The sequence below is a fragment of the Rhinoderma darwinii genome, chromosome 5, assembly GCF_050947455.1.
Source record: "Rhinoderma darwinii isolate aRhiDar2 chromosome 5, aRhiDar2.hap1, whole genome shotgun sequence".
Classification (NCBI taxonomy): domain Eukaryota; kingdom Metazoa; phylum Chordata; class Amphibia; order Anura; family Rhinodermatidae; genus Rhinoderma; species Rhinoderma darwinii.
Genome location: NC_134691.1, coordinates 190,606,378 through 190,625,363, shown reverse-complemented (window position 1 = coordinate 190,625,363; position 18,986 = coordinate 190,606,378). Strand labels below are relative to the sequence as shown.

General features: G+C 41.2%; 1 protein-coding gene across 1 annotated transcript in view; it reads left to right on the top strand.

The window, feature by feature from the left end:
• The window catches only part of ICE1 (interactor of little elongation complex ELL subunit 1), a 64,555-nt gene extending 56,360 nt beyond the window's left edge, over window positions 1–8,195 (top strand). The window contains exons 19-21 of the mRNA XM_075826833.1: window positions 930–1,036; window positions 2,230–2,328; window positions 7,762–8,195. Of these exons, the coding sequence (XP_075682948.1) occupies window positions 930–1,036; window positions 2,230–2,328; window positions 7,762–7,940 (385 nt within the window). The 3' untranslated portion in view covers window positions 7,941–8,195. The remainder of the gene's footprint in view (window positions 1–929; window positions 1,037–2,229; window positions 2,329–7,761) is intronic.
• Window positions 8,196–18,986: the final 10,791 nt, after the last annotated feature.

Below are 18,986 nucleotides of genomic sequence, written 5' to 3'. Positions count from 1 at the left end.
TAGGAACTAAGGGTCTTCACACTTGAACAATATTCCCTGCACCTAACTTGGATGTGCTGGACTTGGATTGAATTTATCTACCTTGTGCAGATCTCTATAGGTGTGGCTATTGGACCCCACCTATATCTCTGATATTCTATGTCCAGTTTACAAACATATATAAAAACAAATAAAAATAGATAGTAACTAAGGTACAAACTGGACATAAATATACGTGATATGTTGTTTTTTTTTTAGCATTATTACCTACCACACTAGATTCATTTATTTTGTGTCAATGCAAAGTGCGAAAGCACTAGACACAACTTCTTGATACATTGTATCATTTATCTTGTATAAGCTGACATACTTATGATACAAACATTGGCAGTGAACTGTTGACTGCCAATTTCTATATCCCATAATAGGTCAGAGACTCAGTGAAAATAACACTATTTTATAACCATAAAAATTAACTAGAATAAAAAGATATATATATATATATATATAAGTTAGGCCTTATTCACACGGCCGTGTCCGGTCCGTGATATACGGACCGCATGTCGGACGCATTTCCCGGACCGAACACAGTTCAGGGAGCCGGGCTCCTAGCATCATAGTTATGTATGACGCTAGGTGTCCCTGCCTCCCCACGGGAATACTTTCCTGTACTGAAATAGAAACCAATATCGGTGCAAAAGTGTATTTAGCCTTTAAGGTGCTACATGTAAAATCCAGATCCGCGTATTTAGATAAAGAATTTAAACAAATTATTAGTATGCATAATGCAACTTGTGTTTTCCCCTATATGTCCCCATGACGGCACCAGCGAAATATAAGGGTGCTGTCATGGAGGACTTCAATAAAATCCAGTTACCAGGTAAGAAACTTTATTTAAATATGTGTAATATATGCACTGTTATATCTTATCTGTACTGTTTTTGTATTAGTAAAGAACTTTGGCCAATATTGGATAAGTGGGTGAAACGGAAGAAGGGTAACTTGACGCTTCCATTAGTCCCAGACATAATTGTCGCTACTGTGCTTCGTCTCATTGGTAAGTGTTTGCAAACAATAAAAGGCATTCATCAAAGTTGTCGAACATAAAAATTTCCTTGGTGCCCATAACAATCACAATGCCGCTTTCCTTTTCCGAAGCCGTTAAAGCGGATCAGTCAAATATTTATACTGCCCTATCTGAGGGCAGCATTAAGAAGTGACGGACATTCTGAGCGTGTTGGAAACTACTTAACATTAAGTAATAAGTGACGAGTATTTTGGACTTACACTTGCAGCACGTCACCAGCGCTGCAAATAAAAGTCCAAGTATATTCATATATTCATGCGCCGCCCCCGCCCTCCAGCCGCTGATCGACACGTTTCTCCCTATTAATGTGCATGGGTAGAAAACTGAATTAGCAGCTAGAATATATGAATGTTCCTCGACTCTTTCCTGCGGCTCTGGCTGCAAGTAGAAGTCCAAGATACTTGTATAAGACATAACATTAACTAATGCTAAAATCGGCGTGTCTGTCACTTCTCTATGCGGCCATCAGGCATGTAGTTAGGAAAGGGAATAGGGGTAAGCTTTAGGCTCAGTTTGCAGACATATTTAGGACTTATGCACACTGGGTTTCTCTGCACCTCTGTTTACCTCAGCAACAGTATATGGTTTACATTTTGAGCAGTTTACTTTAGGGAAGCAGAGCCCCCCCCCCACCCCCTTCCCCTTGTTTTGTATTTCAGCACTATGTACTCCAGCCCTTGCACACGTTGAAAGGTGTTTGAAAATGTTAAAAGATGTTTTAGGAATTGGGCTGGAGAGACACCTAGAGACAGACGTGGTGAAATTGTTGCAGATTTTTTAATGTAGATTCTGCAACGAAAATTTGCAACCCTTGACAGAACGATACGCATAGCAGAAGAAAACCGCAGAATTCAGTGCATGCAAATCCACATCGTGCCCGTTCTGTTGCGGAAATGTTGTAGATTTTATTCAGATTTCACCCACCGTACAAAGGGTGGCATCCACCGCAAAATCCACATGTAACATTTGAAGCGAAATCTGCAGTGGAAAACTCGTGTGCGCGTGCGTGCGTGCGTGTGTGTGTGCGCGCGTGTGTGTGTGTGTGTGTGTGTGTGTGTGGCCTTACTAATGTCTGCGTTATATAAAGTTTGCTCTTTTATCATAAGTGTTAAATCATTAGTAATAGCATGAATTTGTGAAATCCTTGGGTTTTTTTTTTGTAGGACACCTGTGTCAAATGGGTTTAAAAGAAGGCTTTATTACTGCTGTGAAGAACATTACTTCTGTTATCATAACATTCATCAAGCAAGCTAATGAAGAAGGTATGGTTTTCTTTCTCCACACACTTGTATTATAAAATGTACCCTGAGCATCCTTTTTTTTTTAGATCCAACATTCTGTGCTGATTCATGGACTATATATCTTTCTGAGGGCCCATTCACACGAATGGGAGTAACATTGGTGTGCTGCGTGAAACTCACTGCATGACCTATATTGGTGTGTTTTCACGCACCTATGTGCCCATTGACAATGGGTGCGTGAAAACCACGCACCGCACATGGATGCTCATCCGTGTATTGTGCGTGATTTGCGCATCAATTCGATTGAGAATAAAAAAAACATGTGCTTTACGAGTGCGTGAATAACGCACACTGATGCATAACACACGCACACACCAGATTCACGCGTGTGAATTTGATACGCTCGTGTGAATGTAGCCTAAGGCCTTATTCACACGACAGTGAAAAACGGCCATGTGATGGCCGTCCTTTTAAAGGCTTTCACATGGCCGTTTTCAGAACAATGATATTCTATGGGTGCATTCACACGGCCGTTTTTTTAACGGCCCGTGAATAATGGCCGTCAAAAAATAGGACATGTCCTATTTTTGGCCGTTTTAACGGCCTGACGGCCCCCATAGAAGTCAATGGATCCGTTTTTAACGGCTGTCAATACATGTAACAACCGTTAAAAACGGATCTGTTACATGGGGATTGGCAAGGGAACTACTAGTTCCCTTGCTGGCTATCGTTGGCATACTCACGTTTGCGGCGCTTCTTCAGGTGTGGTCACTCGGGTTTGAAGGCGCCTCGATGACGTCATCGTCCCGTCGCGCTGCCTTGCCAGATCCCATGCAGACGAGTGACCACAAGTGAAGAAGAGGAGAGACGGCGCTGCTCTCGTGAGTATGTTGCATGATCTATAGGCAGGCTGGTGTGGCACGATCTACAGGGAGGCTGGTGTGGCACGATCTACAGGGAGGCTGGTGTGGCACGATCTACAGGGAGGCTGGTGTGGCACCATCTACAGGGAGGCTGGTGTGGCACCATCTACAGGGAGGCTGGTGTGGCACCATCTACAGGGAGGCTGGTGTGGCACCATCTACAGGGAGGCTGGTGTGGCACCATCTACAGGGAGGCTGGTGTGGCACCATCTACAGGGAGGCTGGTGTGGCACCATCTACAGGGAGGCTGGTGTGGCACCATCTACAGGGAGGCTGGTGTGGCACCATCTACAGGGAGGCTGGTGTGGCACCATCTACAGGGAGGCTGGTGTGGCACCATCTACAGGGAGGCTGGTGTGGCACCATCTACAGGGAGGCTGGTGTGGCACCATCTACAGGGAGGCTGGTGTGGCACCATCTACAGGGAGGCTGGTGTGGCACCATCTACAGGGAGGCTGGTGTGGCACCATCTACAGGGAGGCTGGTGTGGCACCATCTACAGGGAGGCTGGTGTGGCACCATCTACAGGGAGGCTGGTGTGGCACCATCTACAGGGAGGCTGGTGTGGCACCATCTACAGGGAGGCTGGTGTGGCACCATCTACAGGGAGGCTGGTGTGGCACCATCTACAGGGAGGCTGGTGTGGCACCATCTACAGGGAGGCTGGTGTGGCACCATCTACAGGGAGGCTGGTGTGGCACCATCTACAGGGAGGCTGGTGTGGCACCATCTACAGGGAGGCTGGTGTGGCACCATCTACAGGGAGGCTGGTGTGGCACCATCTACAGGGAGGCTGGTGTGGCACCATCTACAGGGAGGCTGGTGTGGCACCATCTACAGGGAGGCTGGTGTGGCACCATCTACAGGGAGGCTGGTGTGGCACCATCTACAGGGAGGCTGGTGTGGCACCATCTACAGGGAGGCTGGTGTGGCACCATCTACAGGGAGGCTGGTGTGGCACCATCTACAGGGAGGCTGGTGTGGCACCATCTACAGGGAGGCTGGTGTGGCACCATCTACAGGGAGGCTGGTGTGGCACCATCTACAGGGAGGCTGGTGTGGCACCATCTACAGGGAGGCTGGTGTGGCACCATCTACAGGGAGGCTGGTGTGGCACCATCTACAGGGAGGCTGGTGTGGCACCATCTACAGGGAGGCTGGTGTGGCACCATCTACAGGGAGGCTGGTGTGGCACCATCTACAGGGGGCTGTGTGGCATCATCTACAGGGGGCTGTGTGGCATCATCTACAGGGGGCTGTGTGGCATAATCTACAGGGGGCTGTGTGGCATCAACTACAGGGGGCGTGTGGCATCAACTACAGGGGGCGTGTGGCATCATCTACAGGGAGGCTGTAAATAGTGTCTAGGTGAACATGTGACCTTCCTTTGGTTGTTTTCAGGGGGTTGGGACAAAAAAAGCCTGACCAATGAAATTCATCAGTTTTTTTAATGGCCATGAAAAACTGATGCAAAATGGATGTCAAACGGCCATTAAAAACGGACAGATGGACTTGAAATGGATGAAAATTTAGAGACAAACTGATGCAAAATGGCCATGAAAAACTGACAGTTGATCAGTTTTAAATGGACATTTTTTTTCACTGTCGTGTGAATAAGGCCTAAGGGTCCACTACAAAGCCCCCAAAACCCATGCTTCCCTTAACATTGAAACTAGTGGAAGCTAACTGGAAATGGGTTTATGAATGGAAGCAATATAAATCTGTCTTCAGTAAGCTCCCTCTAGTGGCAGTTGCAGGCAGACATTTTATCATTTAAAGTGGATACAAGTTTTCCATGTGAATTCCCAACTGTGTTTTATGATATCTGATGCCAGTGCAACTTCTTGTAGGATTCCAAATAATAAAATATTGAGCAGAATTTCCCTGGGTCATTGCACAGCAACAGTCCAAGAATGCACTGGGTGTGACGACTGCAAATCTATATAGCCTGGTGTATTCTGTTGCCACTAAATATCCTGTATGCTGCTTGCCAACCAGTCATTACGCCCCCTCATTGCAGTGGGCTGGTGTTTGCCTGTGTTTGCAGTGGGCTGCTAACATTTTATAAAAAAACCTTATTTATTGTCAGAAACGAGCTAAGTATACGTACCAATTATGTATACCTTTATGCCAGCGATGAAAGGATCACATTGTGGAGTCCTCTAGTGGGACTGAAAAATCAATTAAATACAATTTAACAAAGTAAATGGTGTTTACCAAAAAAAAGTGGTTTTATTATGCAAGTGTTATAATAAACAAAAAAAACACATGTATGGTATTTCCGGAATTGTAACAACCCGTATAATACAGTTATCACATTTATTATATTTTTGGAGGAAAAAAAGGAAGAAAAAAAAAGCAATTTGGCCGTTTTTGTGTTTTCTTTCTTTCACGCCATTCAATGTGCGCTTTAAATAAAAAGTTGAAAAATAGTTTGCATACTCCATAATGGTTCTATTAAAAAATGACTTGGCCCACAAAAAAAAAAAACAGCCCCCATATGGCTGCATCGGCAAAAAATAAAAGTTCTGACTTTTGGAATGCGACTACATAAAAAAAAATTGTACTCATGAAATGTGCTTTTATTGCGCAAAAGTGGTAAAACATTGGAAATACCAAATATATAAGGTTTTTTTCATAGTTCTACAAATCCATAGACTAAAGGTAACCTGTTTATCTTGCACGGTGAACAGCACAATATTTATAAATCAAAAGGCAAATGTGAAATTGCTGGTTTTTTCCATACATACATACATTATATGTAACCCACAATGTTGCCATTGAAAAATGCAACTTATCCCGCAAAAAAAAAAAAACAAGCCCGTTTAATTGACAGAAAAACAAAAGTAATGGCGCTGGGAATACAGCAATGCAAAAACTAAAAAATAGACCCTTCTACTCCCCTAGTGGTACAGTGCACATACCCTAACATATGCCATAGATTTGTATTTTGGACCCGTTTGAAAATTAAAACTCCTGTCCTCTAAAGAAAAGAGAAAAACTTGAGGGATATTGAGCACATACAAGAGAACTGAGCTACCGAATAGGAAGTTGATCTATTGTGAATGCTCTAGTGGACAGTGTGAAAACTACAATATTTCCATTCTTTGTTTGCTTCTAGATAGTGACGTGGAAAACAAAACAAAACAAAAAATCAAAAATGTAAAGTTTTACGTTTTTAAGATGCGGCATAAAGGGGTTGTCCGAGATTTAATGACTTTGTGTTAATGCATGTAATTTATAAATGTAAATACATTTGTAATATACTTACATTTTCCAAAGTGGCCCGGTTTCCAGATCCTGCCGTGGGGTACTTGACGGGTGACGTCACTCTCTGCACTGGCTCTGCCCGCTTTGTTGATTTTGAATTCTTTGCCGGGTATACCACTTGTCACGTGGTGTATATGGGCTGTTCTGCCTCACAGCCCGTAATGCGCATGCGCTGTCACTGCTGTTCAAGCGGTCCCTGCCGTTCTCGAGATAACAGCGGCCGTAATAAGACATGTCCTATATTTTTGCGCTCCAGGCACCCGGGCAATGCACGGACCGTGCAAACCACTGTCGTGTGCATGGGCCCATTAAAATGAAAACCCGCAGGTGAATTGCGGCCGCAAAAATACAATCGTGTGCACTGGGCCTTAATTTGTTGAAACCTTATTACCGTTAAACAGAATAGCAATAATACAAAAAAAACATTGTTTAAAGGGCTTGTCCACACGTTACGGAATTGCTGCAGAAAACTTCTGCAACCATTACGTTAAAACTAGCAGACATTCCGCTACGGAAAAACCACACCGTTTCCTGCAGAAAATGGTGCGTATTTTGCTGCTTTTCTCTCAATGCTGGGAGATAGTGACCTCTCCTGAAAAACGCGACAATTCAGTCCTCTTTCCAGAGCAGGAATTGACATGCTGCGGTAAGAAAAATACACACAGCAGGTTAATTTCTGGTTGGACATTTTTTGCAGCGTGTGGATGACATTTGTTAAATCTCACCCACTTTGCTGCTACTGTATTCTGCAGCGTATTTTCCATCCACGATTCCGGATGGAAAATACGCAGCAATTCCGCTACGTGTGGACGAGTCCAAAGGGTAACTAAACTTTTAAAAAAAACTTGTGACCGGTCAGAAGTTTTGATCGGTGGGGGTCTGAGCATGGAGACCCCCCACCGATAGCAAAAACAAAGTGGCTGAGCACTGAGCCGCTTTAGTTTCTGATCGCCTTTTCTTGGAAAGCTGAGCAGTTGGTGTACAGTCTTATAGACTTTCTATTGAGCCCGTACATTCACTTGGCTTTCTGAGAGCAGCTGATCAGAGAACAAGCGGCTCAGCGCTCCACCAAGCGCTGCTGCCACATTTGTTTTAGCGATCGATGGGGGTCTCAGTTCTCGGACTCCCACCAATCAAAACTTCTGACATGTCTGAAGTTTTTAGTTAACCTTTTAATGTTTTTTATTGGTGTTTAAAGCTCCACTGTTTGTATGTAAGCCTAATATTTACTAAACACTCGCTGTCATATTTCATTACACAGGTGTACCTTGGGGTGTCCAGTTGGCATCTGTATATATGCTGTGTGACACTGCTCCTTGTGACCCTGCTCTCATTCACCAGACACTCCAAGCATGGAAAGAGACTACAAAGAACAACCTGCCACCAGCTGTAATAAATCGTATGCAAGAGATTGTGTCATTGTGTGCTCAGGATAAATGAGTCATTTTAATGTCCCCTAGGTGTTAAGGGATCCCAATGTTAAGATTCCTCGGCACTGTAGGAGGGAAGTGCCTTTTTTCGGTTTCTTTGATTAGTTTGCACTTTTGATATTTAAGGATAAAAAGCCATTTGTTTTTTATTTGTACATTTTTGTTTTGTTCTCTCACAAAGCACAAAATTCACAGCAAGATTGTAAATGTGTAAATTATGACTGGCTTGTAAAGGTTTTGTAGAATAAATGTAGCTAAATTTTTATCTATGGGATGTTAAGATGAACAGAGTCTCACAAGTGGCCAACAATGGTACAAGTTTCTTTTACATGTAACCAAATTTTATTTTAGTTTTAACAACTTCGTTTTAGAATATTTCCCCTCTTTTTTTCTTTGTTTTTATATTTTTTGTTTTATAGATTCCCTTTTTAAAGAAACCGCTTACCTGTAGACAAGCACCAGCAATTGAACCTTCTAAATCATTCTGAAAAGCATCGCCCACTTACTGGTGACTGCGCTGCTTGCCTCTATATAAGAGGGGTCTTTGCAATGTGCAGGTGCTCCTGGCATGCAAGCACCACATTCCTGCTAAACGTTTAAACGCTGGGTCTCTATCACCTCGTCTTATGCTGTTTGTGAACACTAATAATTTTTTCAAATTTATCTTCTGTAAGGCAAGGCAGCATTAACCTTTCCTGCAATGTGTGGATATAGTTTATTATTCATTTGGTGGTCCCCATCCCCTACTAGAAAGCGTGCACGTTCTTTAGTAGAGGTAAGCATTCTTAAAATGCCATTTGTGTGCACTGTTTTGCATACAACCGCAGTAAAATGATCATCGTGCAGGAGTGTACACTATGGTCGTTTTTCTAAATCACGCGTATTAGCCATCTTGCTTCTAGCAGCTGCAGAGACTGTAAAGTCGGTGCTGCCGGCGGCTCATAACTCTTCAGTGGGAGACAGAGCGTCCTGCTAGTCTCCATGGCTCCCGTATCCAGAACGGCCATTGGCGCCATAGGATTCTATAGTGCTGGCGGCCGTTCTGCATACAGGGGCCATGAAGATGAGCAGAACGCTCTGTCTCCCACTGAAGAGTTATGAGCAGCCGGCTGCACCGACTTTACACAGTCCATGCTACTGCTAGAAGCAAGATGGCTAAAACGCGTGATTTAGAAAAACTATTATAGTATACACTCCTGCACTATAATCGTTTTTCACTGAAAGTGGAGGTACGCCTTAATGTCAGTAATGTGGTTAGATCTCTGATGCTGTGGTTAGACTAGGTTCTACATTATGTACTGATCACGTGTTGACGCATTGGGGAAGATTTTTTGCTAAACTGTGCAAATTTTAGTCCGGGTAAACTTAGACCAGGCAGTCATCAGATACACCAAATTTATCCCAGTGGTACATGCTGTATGATAAATTTGGTACATCTAGCTAGACTTGCTAAACACTCTTCTCCTCTTTATACCACCTGTGATTTGTTAGACATTTGTGCCAGACATCTGGTGCAATTTAGCAAATTTTAAGCCACAACGCCTTCCAAACCCCATCCCTTCTTTGGAACTTTTCTTCTTTTTTTTTTTTTTTTCCTGTTGCACAAATCAGGCATTCCTACTTTTAAAGTTCATACACTTGAGCGTACTTTATGAATAAGTGGCTACCATTAAGAGTTCATGTTTCATATTTTCAATAAAGCGAAGAAAAATAAAAGCTAAACACCTACTGGTTGCCCTGGCCAACATGGTCCCTTCTCTCCGGAGAGAATTTTGATATGAGGTCCTTTATTTAAGCTACTTCGTGCACATTTTTGACGTGAGTAATACAGTTGAGTTAGTTCAATTTCATAATCTGGAGTGCTATTATTTGATATTTGTACATTCTTTCACAGCTATGATCCTAAACTCACAAAGGGAAAATGGCTACACATAATCCAGTGGCAATTACTCAAGAATAAAAGCTTTCCATATAATACCTTTTTGGCCACTTTCACACGGCAGGATTTCGGTCCGTGTTTAGTATCTGAGTATTTGTAAACCAAAATGGGATCCAAAACACAGAAAAGGTACAAATCTTTCCATTATACTTTTTCTGTGTAGGTTCCACTACTGGTTTTGGCCTCCAAATACTAAAACAAAATAGCACTCCAAATACTGGCGTGTGAAAGGGACCTTATAGTCAAAACTCCTAAAATAAGCATTCTCAAACTTCTATGGTCCATGCCTCCAAGCTGATATTCAGAACAAAATAAATAACTTTTAGCAGGAATTCACATCCATTATCCATATATCAATCATATGAATAAAGTTTAGATATCCTAAAATGCATAACTAAATTATGGAGAAAGTATTAGTGTCCGCCATATATGCAGAAAAAAACAAACGACATTTACGGTAGAATTGTTTTATTTTTGCATTTATGGTACCCAGCAGGAGCTGAATTCTATAACCTTTAACTTCCCACTAAAAACATGGGATGACATGCAGCTATAAGCAGCCTCTGCGCAGCTGAGTACCCTGCATTTTTGGAGCTGATCGGCGTTCCGTTAGGCTATAGACGGTCTAAGTGAGCCTCCATCAGCCTAATAAAGAGCGCCGAAGATGCAGGGTGAGCAGGGGTCTCCGCACCCGGACCTCCTCCATTTAAATGTCCTGCTACATCTCTTTGACATATCAAAGGTTTTTTTTTTACACTACAGTTACTCTTTAAAGAGGGGGTGTTGGGTTTGTTTTTGTTTTAATCTCGTTAAATCTATTAAATGTAAGCAAATTCACAAGTAGCCGCTCTGGTGGAATAAATTGGCGGGAGGGGGCACACCTGGCATGTCCTGTTGCCTGCAACTGTTGGGCGAATGGAATTCTTTTTCTTGTTCTCAGCTGTGTTTTTGACATTTATAGAAGTTCATTCAGTACATCTACTCTGCAGCCTTCCATTGACATGAATTGATTTTTCAATGTCATACAGACCAGGCTGACCAGAGAGTCTGTCCTGTTCAGGTTGACAGGCTGCATGTGCTGAAAGGAGCATGCTATTTTTATTTTTTTTGTCTCCCGTTCACCCAGAATTAAAAAAAAATAAATAAAGAAAATAGTTTTACAACTGAGATATTCTTTGGCTTGCATTGGTTCGCTGTGCCACTCTCATGCCGCGTGTTACTCTTGTACAGTTTAACAAATATTCACTGAGAAAAGTGGGAACACTCTGTGAATGACAGTATTCATAGTATAGGTCTATAATGTGATTCACATTTGATGTTATTCCTCTTTAGGAATTTTAATTTCTGTACATAGATTGTATTATAAAAACATTTTCAACAATTTTTTTGCTTTTTGTTTTTTTATTTAGTATGCATCTGAGATGCTTTATAATAAAATTGTAATTTCAAACAAGTTGTATGACCATGATTAAGTTTAATACTTTTTTTATTTATTTTTTTAAGCACAATTTCAAATTACCAGAAAAAGGAATATGTACTTATCATTAAGTGTCATCCTAGAAAACAAATAAATGCACCATGTTACTAGCTCTCAAGAGTTTAGAATCAGATTTTTACAGTTTTAATTGAAACTTTTATTAATTCATAAATAAAATTCATTAATTCATACTTTTATTCATCATTAAACGTTGTGAAATAGAAAATATAAGCAAGGCAATAACAAGCCTAGAAAGAATGATTTCTGCTTTTAAAGAGGCTTTGTCACCACATTATAAGTGCCCTATCTCCTGCATAATGTGATCGCGCTGTAATGTCGATTACAGCAGTGGTTTTTATTTAGAAAAACGGTCAATTTTGACCAAGTTATGACCTATTTTAGATTTATGCTAATGACTTTCTTAATGCGCAACTGGACGTTTTTTAGCTTTTGACCCAGTGGGCGTTGTAAAGAGAAGTGTATAATGCTGACAAATCAGCGTCATACACTTCTCTCCATTCATGTACTCAGCACATAGTGATCTTGCGAGATCATGATGTGCTGTCACTTACTCACACATTAACGTTACTGAAGTATCTTGAGAGTGAATAGACCGCTTCCAGCCAGGACGCGATGTCCATTCACAATCCCGGCGATTCGGTAACGTTTGTGTGTTACTTACTCACACAGCACATCGAGATCACGCTTGCGGTCTTTATGTCCCACACAAACGTTACCGAAGTGTTGGGATAGTGAATAGACATCGCGTCCTGGCTGGAAGCGATGTCTATTCACTCTCAAGACACTTCAGGAACGTTAATGATGTGGGAGTAAGTGACAGCACATCATGATCTCGCAAGATCACTATGTGCTGTGTAAATGAATGGAGAGAAGTGTATGACACTGATTGGTCAGCGTCATACACTTCTCTTTACAACGCCCACTTGGTCAAAAGCTAAAAAACGCCCAGTTGGGCATTAAGAAAGTCATTAGCATAAATCTAAAATAGGTCATAACGTGGTCAAAATTGATAGTTTTTCTAAATAAAAACCACTGCTGTTATCTACATTACAGCGCCGATCACATTATGTAGGAGATAGGGCACTTATAATGTGGCGACAGAGCCTCTTTAAAGGTTCTGTACACCTGTGAAATCGTGTTTTTGCTTTTTTTGGGGAGTTTTCTTTTTTAAATGTCTGGTTGGTACAACTTTCAAAATACTTCTTATTAAAATTATTTTTACCTTTTGAGATACAGCGGCTTTGTATTCTGTATACAGAGCAAGTGTATCTAGCGCTGTAACCTGTATCTGTCAGGGCCGTGGGACTGACCGGTTCAGTTTCAGCGGGTCACGCGTTGCTATCGACCACATCTAAGATCATAACTTAGAGGTGATCGATTACAGGTGGAATCTACGTGTCAGACACGCAGAACCCGCTGACACTTAACCAGTCAGTCTGGCGTACCTGACTGATTCATGTATTTGCTTACGATACATCCTCTCTGTATATAGGATACAAAGAGGCCGTATCGCCAAAAAGTTAAAATCATTTTTTAATAAAAGGAAATTCGAAAGTTGTATTAATCACACATATTTTTATTAAAAATAAATAAAAAGAAAACTATTTCAAAGGTGTACATAGCATTTAAAGGGTAACGAAACTTTCGAGAAAACTTCTGACGTGTCAGAAGTTTCGATGGGTGGGGGTCTGAGCACAGAGACCCCCATGATCACTAAAACTAAGGGGCCGAAGTGCTGAGCCGTTTGGTTTCTGACAGACTTCTCGGAAAGCCGAGCAATTGGCGTACGGGCTCAATAGAAAGTCGATGGGGTTTGGTGTTGCAAAATGGAGCGTTTTTAAAATTCCTTAAACTTTTTGTATGATTTTGGTGCCATGCGTGATAATGTTGGGGTTTAGTGGTTGGATTTAATCAGCAGTTCTTGCCCTATACCCCTTCCATTCTGCGAAGGTATTTACCTCCGGGCTTTGTCATCTCCTTTCCTTATAACTAATGACACGTGACAGGGCTGCCCACACTGAACCCTAATATTTGCCCTTGTGATGCAGCCATTGGCTAAGTTGATTTAGATGTAATTCGGACATCGGTGGCATTCTTGTAGGTAACCATACCTATGTCATAGGCCTTTATGCTGATTAGGGTTGTCACGATACTAGAATTTGGATTTCGATACCAATACTTAAAATAGTATTGCTATACTCTGCCAAAATGATACTTTGCCAACAGTAAAAAATAAATAATTAAAATATAAAGTCCTTCCATTTTCTGATGTGAGGCATAGGGCGTTATCAATTTTTACCACCTTAGATTAATGGTAATTAACCCCATCATGTACCTCACAATAACCAAATGTTGCCCATTACAACTGTGAGCGAGGTACTTGGTGGGATCACTTACTATATTGATTATAGTGGGCCTCATTAGGTTAATGTGTGCGGAAAACCATGTGGTTAATTCACATGGCTGTTTTCGGTGCATGAGATACAGAGACCGTATGTTGCCCACTTTTCCTGGATCCAACATCGTTCAGAAAGACAGACTCCCGTACTGAAAACATGGTTACACTATGGGACAGTATTCCCGCGGGGAGGCAGTGACTCACGGCATCATGGATGACTGATGCTAGAAGCCCGACTTTCTGAATTATGTTGAATCCAGGAAAAGTGGGCGACATACGGTCAGTATCTCACGCACCCATGTGAATTAACCACATAATTTCCCTCACATTAACCCAATGAGGCCCACTATAATCATTATAGTAAGTGATCCCATCAAGTACCTTTCTCACAGTTGTAATGGGCAACATTAACTCAATGTGTGAGGTACATGATGGGCTTAATTATTAATGTGAGGCACATGGATGTACTAAATTTATAACGCCATGTGTCTCACATTAATAATAAGTAACTTCATAATTTCCCTCACATGATGGCAACATTGGGGTTAATGGGTCACGCCCTAATATTCCTCAATGCTGGCTGCTTTTATTTCAAGCTTGTGCTCTGCTGTAATACCTGCCTGGGGCCAATCTGTCCTACACGCATGAGAGACACCGGTACGTCATCCGGAAACCTGTGACAGTCCCCTCCCTGCCCCTTTGTCACAGTCTCAGATTATCATTGGTGGCAGTAGAGAAAGCAAGGAGGAGCGTTCCTCCCTCCTACTGTGAAGCGACTGGCGCTAATGACTAGGGAGGAACGCTCCTTCCTTTATCTACTGCCACCGATAATAATCTGAGACTGTAACAAAGGATCACTGTAAGAAGAGAACATCACTGGCGCTTTACACTGCATGCACGCCATGTTCTCCATTTATTTCAATACTAAGCTGTGCGGCCACACAGCTTAGTATCGAAATACCTACGTTTACGGTATTGAATCGAAATTTCGATGCATCATGCATCCCTAATGCTGATGACGTTTTCCTAGCTCTCAAAGAACCTGTTCAATTACTAGAAGCGCCAATGGATGTCCGGAACCATTTTGGAAAAATATCTTATTATAAAGTAAACTCCTCCAAGTCTCAAAGCCTTAGTTTAAACCTATATCATGCCACTTGTTCTGACATTCAACCAAGTTTTCTGTTTCAATGGAATGATAATACTATTCCATATCTTAGGTATTTATTTAACCCCTTCCCTCTTTGGTCGCTTTTGACCTTCCTGACAGCCTCATTTTTCAAATCTGACATGTTTCACTTTATGTGGTAATAACTCTGGAATGCTTTTACCTAGCCAAGCGATTCTGAGATTGTTTTCTCGTGACACATTGGACTTTATGTTACTGGCAAAATTTGCCTGATACATTCAGTATTTAATTGTGAAAAACACCAAAATTTAGCGAAAAATTAGCATTTTTCTCAATTTAAATGTATCTGCTTGTAAGACAGGCAGTTATACCACACAAAAATGTTGCTAACTAACATCCCCCATATGTCTACTTTAGATTGGCATCGTTTTTTGATCATCATTTTATTTTTCTAGGACGTTACAAGGCTTAGAACTTTAGCAGCAATTTCTCACATTTTCAAGAAAATTTCAAAATGCTATTTTTACAGGGGCCAGTTCAGTTGTGAAGTGGCTTTGAGGTCCTTAGATTTTAGAAACCCCCAATAAGTCACCCCATTTTAAAAACTGCACCCCTCAAAGTATTCAAAACAGCATTTAGAAAGTTTCTTAACCCTTTAAACATTGCGCAGGAATTAAGGCAAAGTAGAGGTGAAATTTACAAAGTTCATTATTTTTTTCCAGAAATTCATTTTGAATCCATTTTTTTTGTACCACAGAATGTTTTACCCAAGAAATGCAACTCAATATTTATTGCCCAGGTTCTGCAGTTTTAGGAAATATCCCACATATGGCCCTAGTGTGCTACTGGACTGAAGCACCGGCCTCAGAAGCAAAGGAACACCTGGTGGATTTTGGGCCTCCTTTTTATTAGAATATATTTTAGGCACCATGTCAGGTTTGAACAGGTCTAGTGGAACTAAAACAGTGGAAACCCCCCAAAAGTGACCCCATTTGGGAAACTACACCCCTCGAGGAATTTATCTAGGGGTGTAGCAAGCATTTTGACCGGCCAGTTTTTTTGCAAAAATTTTTGGAACTAGGCCATGAAAATGAAAATTAAATTTTTTCAAATAAAATGTAGGTTTAGCTAATTTTTTTTCATTTCCAAGAGAACTAAAGTAGAAAAAGCACCACAACATTTGTAGAGCAATTTCTCCCGAGTAAAACAATACCCCACATGTGGTAATAAACGGTTGTTTGGACACACGGCAGGGCTTAGAAGGGAAAGAGCGCCATTTGGCTCTTGGAGCTCAAATTTAGCAGGAATGGTTTGCGGAGGCCATGTCACATTTGCAAAGCCCCTGAGGTGACAAAACAGTGGAAACCCCCAACAAGTGACCCCATTTTGGAAACTATACCCCTTGAGGAAATTATCTAGGGGTATAGTGAGCATTTTGACCCCACAGGTTTTTTGCAGAAATTTTTGCAAGTAGGCTGTGAAAATGAAAATCTACATTTTTTCAAATAAAATGTAGGTTTAGCTAATTTTTTTTTCATTTCCACAAGGACTAAAGGAGAAAAAGCACCATAAAATTTGTAAAGAAATTTCTCCCGAGTAAAACAGTACCCCACATGTGGTAATAAACGGCTGTTTGGACACACGTCGAGGCTCAGAAGGGAAAGAGCGCCATTTGGCTTTTGGAATTCAAATTTAGCAGGAATGGTTTGCGGAGGCCATGTCGCATTTGCAAAGCTCCTGAGGGGACAAAACAGTGGAAACCCCCAACAAGTTACCCCATTTTGAAAACTACACCCCATGAGGAAATTATCTAGGGGTATAGTGAGCAGTTTGACCCCACAGGTGTTTTACAGAACTTATTGTAAGTAGGCCGTAAAAATGAAAATCTACATTTTTTCAAAGAAAATGTAGGTTTAGGTATTTTTTTTTCATTTCTACAAGGAATGAAGGAGAAAAAGCACCGCAACATTTGTAAAGCAACTTCTCCCGAGTAAAACAATACCCCACATGTGGTCACAAACATCTGTTTGGACACACGGTAGGGCTCAGAATGGAAGGAGCACCATTTGGATTTTGGAATGGTTTCTGGGTGTCATGTCATATTTGCTGAGCCCCTGTAGTACTAGTACAGTGGAAACACCCCAAAAGTGACTCCATTTGGGAAACTGCACCCCCTGAGGAATCATCTAGGGGTATAGTGAAAATTTTGATCCCAAAGGTTTTTTGCTGAATTAATTAGAATTAAGCCATGAAAATGAAAAATAATTTTTTTTTTCCAACAAGATGTAGTTTTAGATACACATTTTTCATTTTTACAAGGAATAGAGAAGAAAAAGCACCCCAACATTTGTAAAGTAATTTCTCCCGAGTACGGTAACACCCCATATGTGGTTATAATCAGCAGTTTACATATATGGGAGCATTCAGAAGAGAAGGAGCGGTATTTATCTTTTGGAGCGTAGATTTTGCTGGAATGGTTTGCGGACGCCATGTTGCATTTGCAAAACCCCTGATGTACCAAACAAAAGTGACCCCGTTTTAGAAACTACACCCCTAAAGGCATTTATCAAGGGATGTAGTGAGAATTTAGACTCCACAGGTGTTTTTCAGAAATGAATACGCAGTGAATGATGCAAAGTGAAAATTGCAATTTCTCCACTGATCTGCCCATTCACCGCACAAGATGTTGTGCCCCTAGAGAATCTTACCACATAAATTGTTAAGCGGGTTCTCCCGGGTATGGTAATGCCTTACTTGTGGCCATAAATTGCTGTTTGGGCACACTGTAGGGCTAAGAAGGGAAAGACCGCCATTTTGAGCATGGATTTTTCTTGGTAATAGTTCTGTTTGGGGTTTTGCTGGTATTTCCGTTTATAATGTGGAGGCATATGTAATCTGTGCGGAGTCCATCAGGGCATATGTAATCTGTGCGGAGTATATCAGGGGTATATGTAATCTGTGCGGAGTACATCAGGGCATAATAAGAGGGTATAATAATGGGGTAAATAATACAATTATCCATAGGTGTGTGTTACGCTGTGAAGCGATCTGTTATGCGCAGGCCGGTGTCACACTGATAAACGGTTTTCTTTCTTATCCCCCTTTTGTAACGCTCTGCACCTTTTGGGGACTTTTTCTCCTTCGTAGTTTGGGAAATATTGCTGGGAAAGTTTTGCGCTGGTATAATACGGGCGCCCTCGCTTCCAGCGGATGTGCGATGTCCCTTCCCTTTCCTAGTTCCTAAATACTAGGGCCCTGAAACTGAAGGAATGTTCCCCTCCGGCCTGCGCATTGAGATGTTTTTTCATCACCGCATTACTAGTGCCGTAACTTTTTTATTTTTCAGTTGATTGAGCGGTGTGCAGGCTTGTTTTTTGCGAGACGGGCTGTAGATTTTATTGGTACCATTTTAGAACACATACGACTTTTTGATCACTTTTTATTTCATTTTTTGGTAAAGGAAGTTACCAAAAACAAGCAATTCTGGAATAGTTTTTTATTGGTTTTTTTATCGGCATCCACAGTGCGCCCTAAATTACATGTTAGCTTTATTCTGCGGGTCGATACGATTACGGCGATACCAAATTTATATAGTTTTTTTTATGTATTCCGGCTTTTGCACAATAAAATCACTTTTTTTATAAAATCATTTGTTTTCTGTGTCGCCATATTCTAAGACCCATAACTTTTTTATTTTTGCGTGCACGAAACGGTGTCAGGGATTATTTTTTGCGGGACGGATTGTCGTTTTTATTAGTACTATTTTGGAGTAAATGTGACTTTTTGATCACTTTTTATAGCATTTTTTGGAAGGAGATGTGACCTAAAAACAAAGATTCTGGCGCTGTTTTTCATGTTTTTTTTTTTTACCGCGTTCACCGTGCGGGATAAATTACATAATAGTTTTGTAGTTTTGGACGTTACGGACGTGGCGATACCAATTATGTATAGTTTTTTTTATTTTTACTGTTTTTCCCATAATAAAAGACTTACTATGGGAAAAAGTCAGTTTAGCTTTATTTTTATTTGAAATGTGTGTGTTTTTATTGTTTTACCACATTTTTATTAGCTTTTTTTTACTTGTCCCACTAG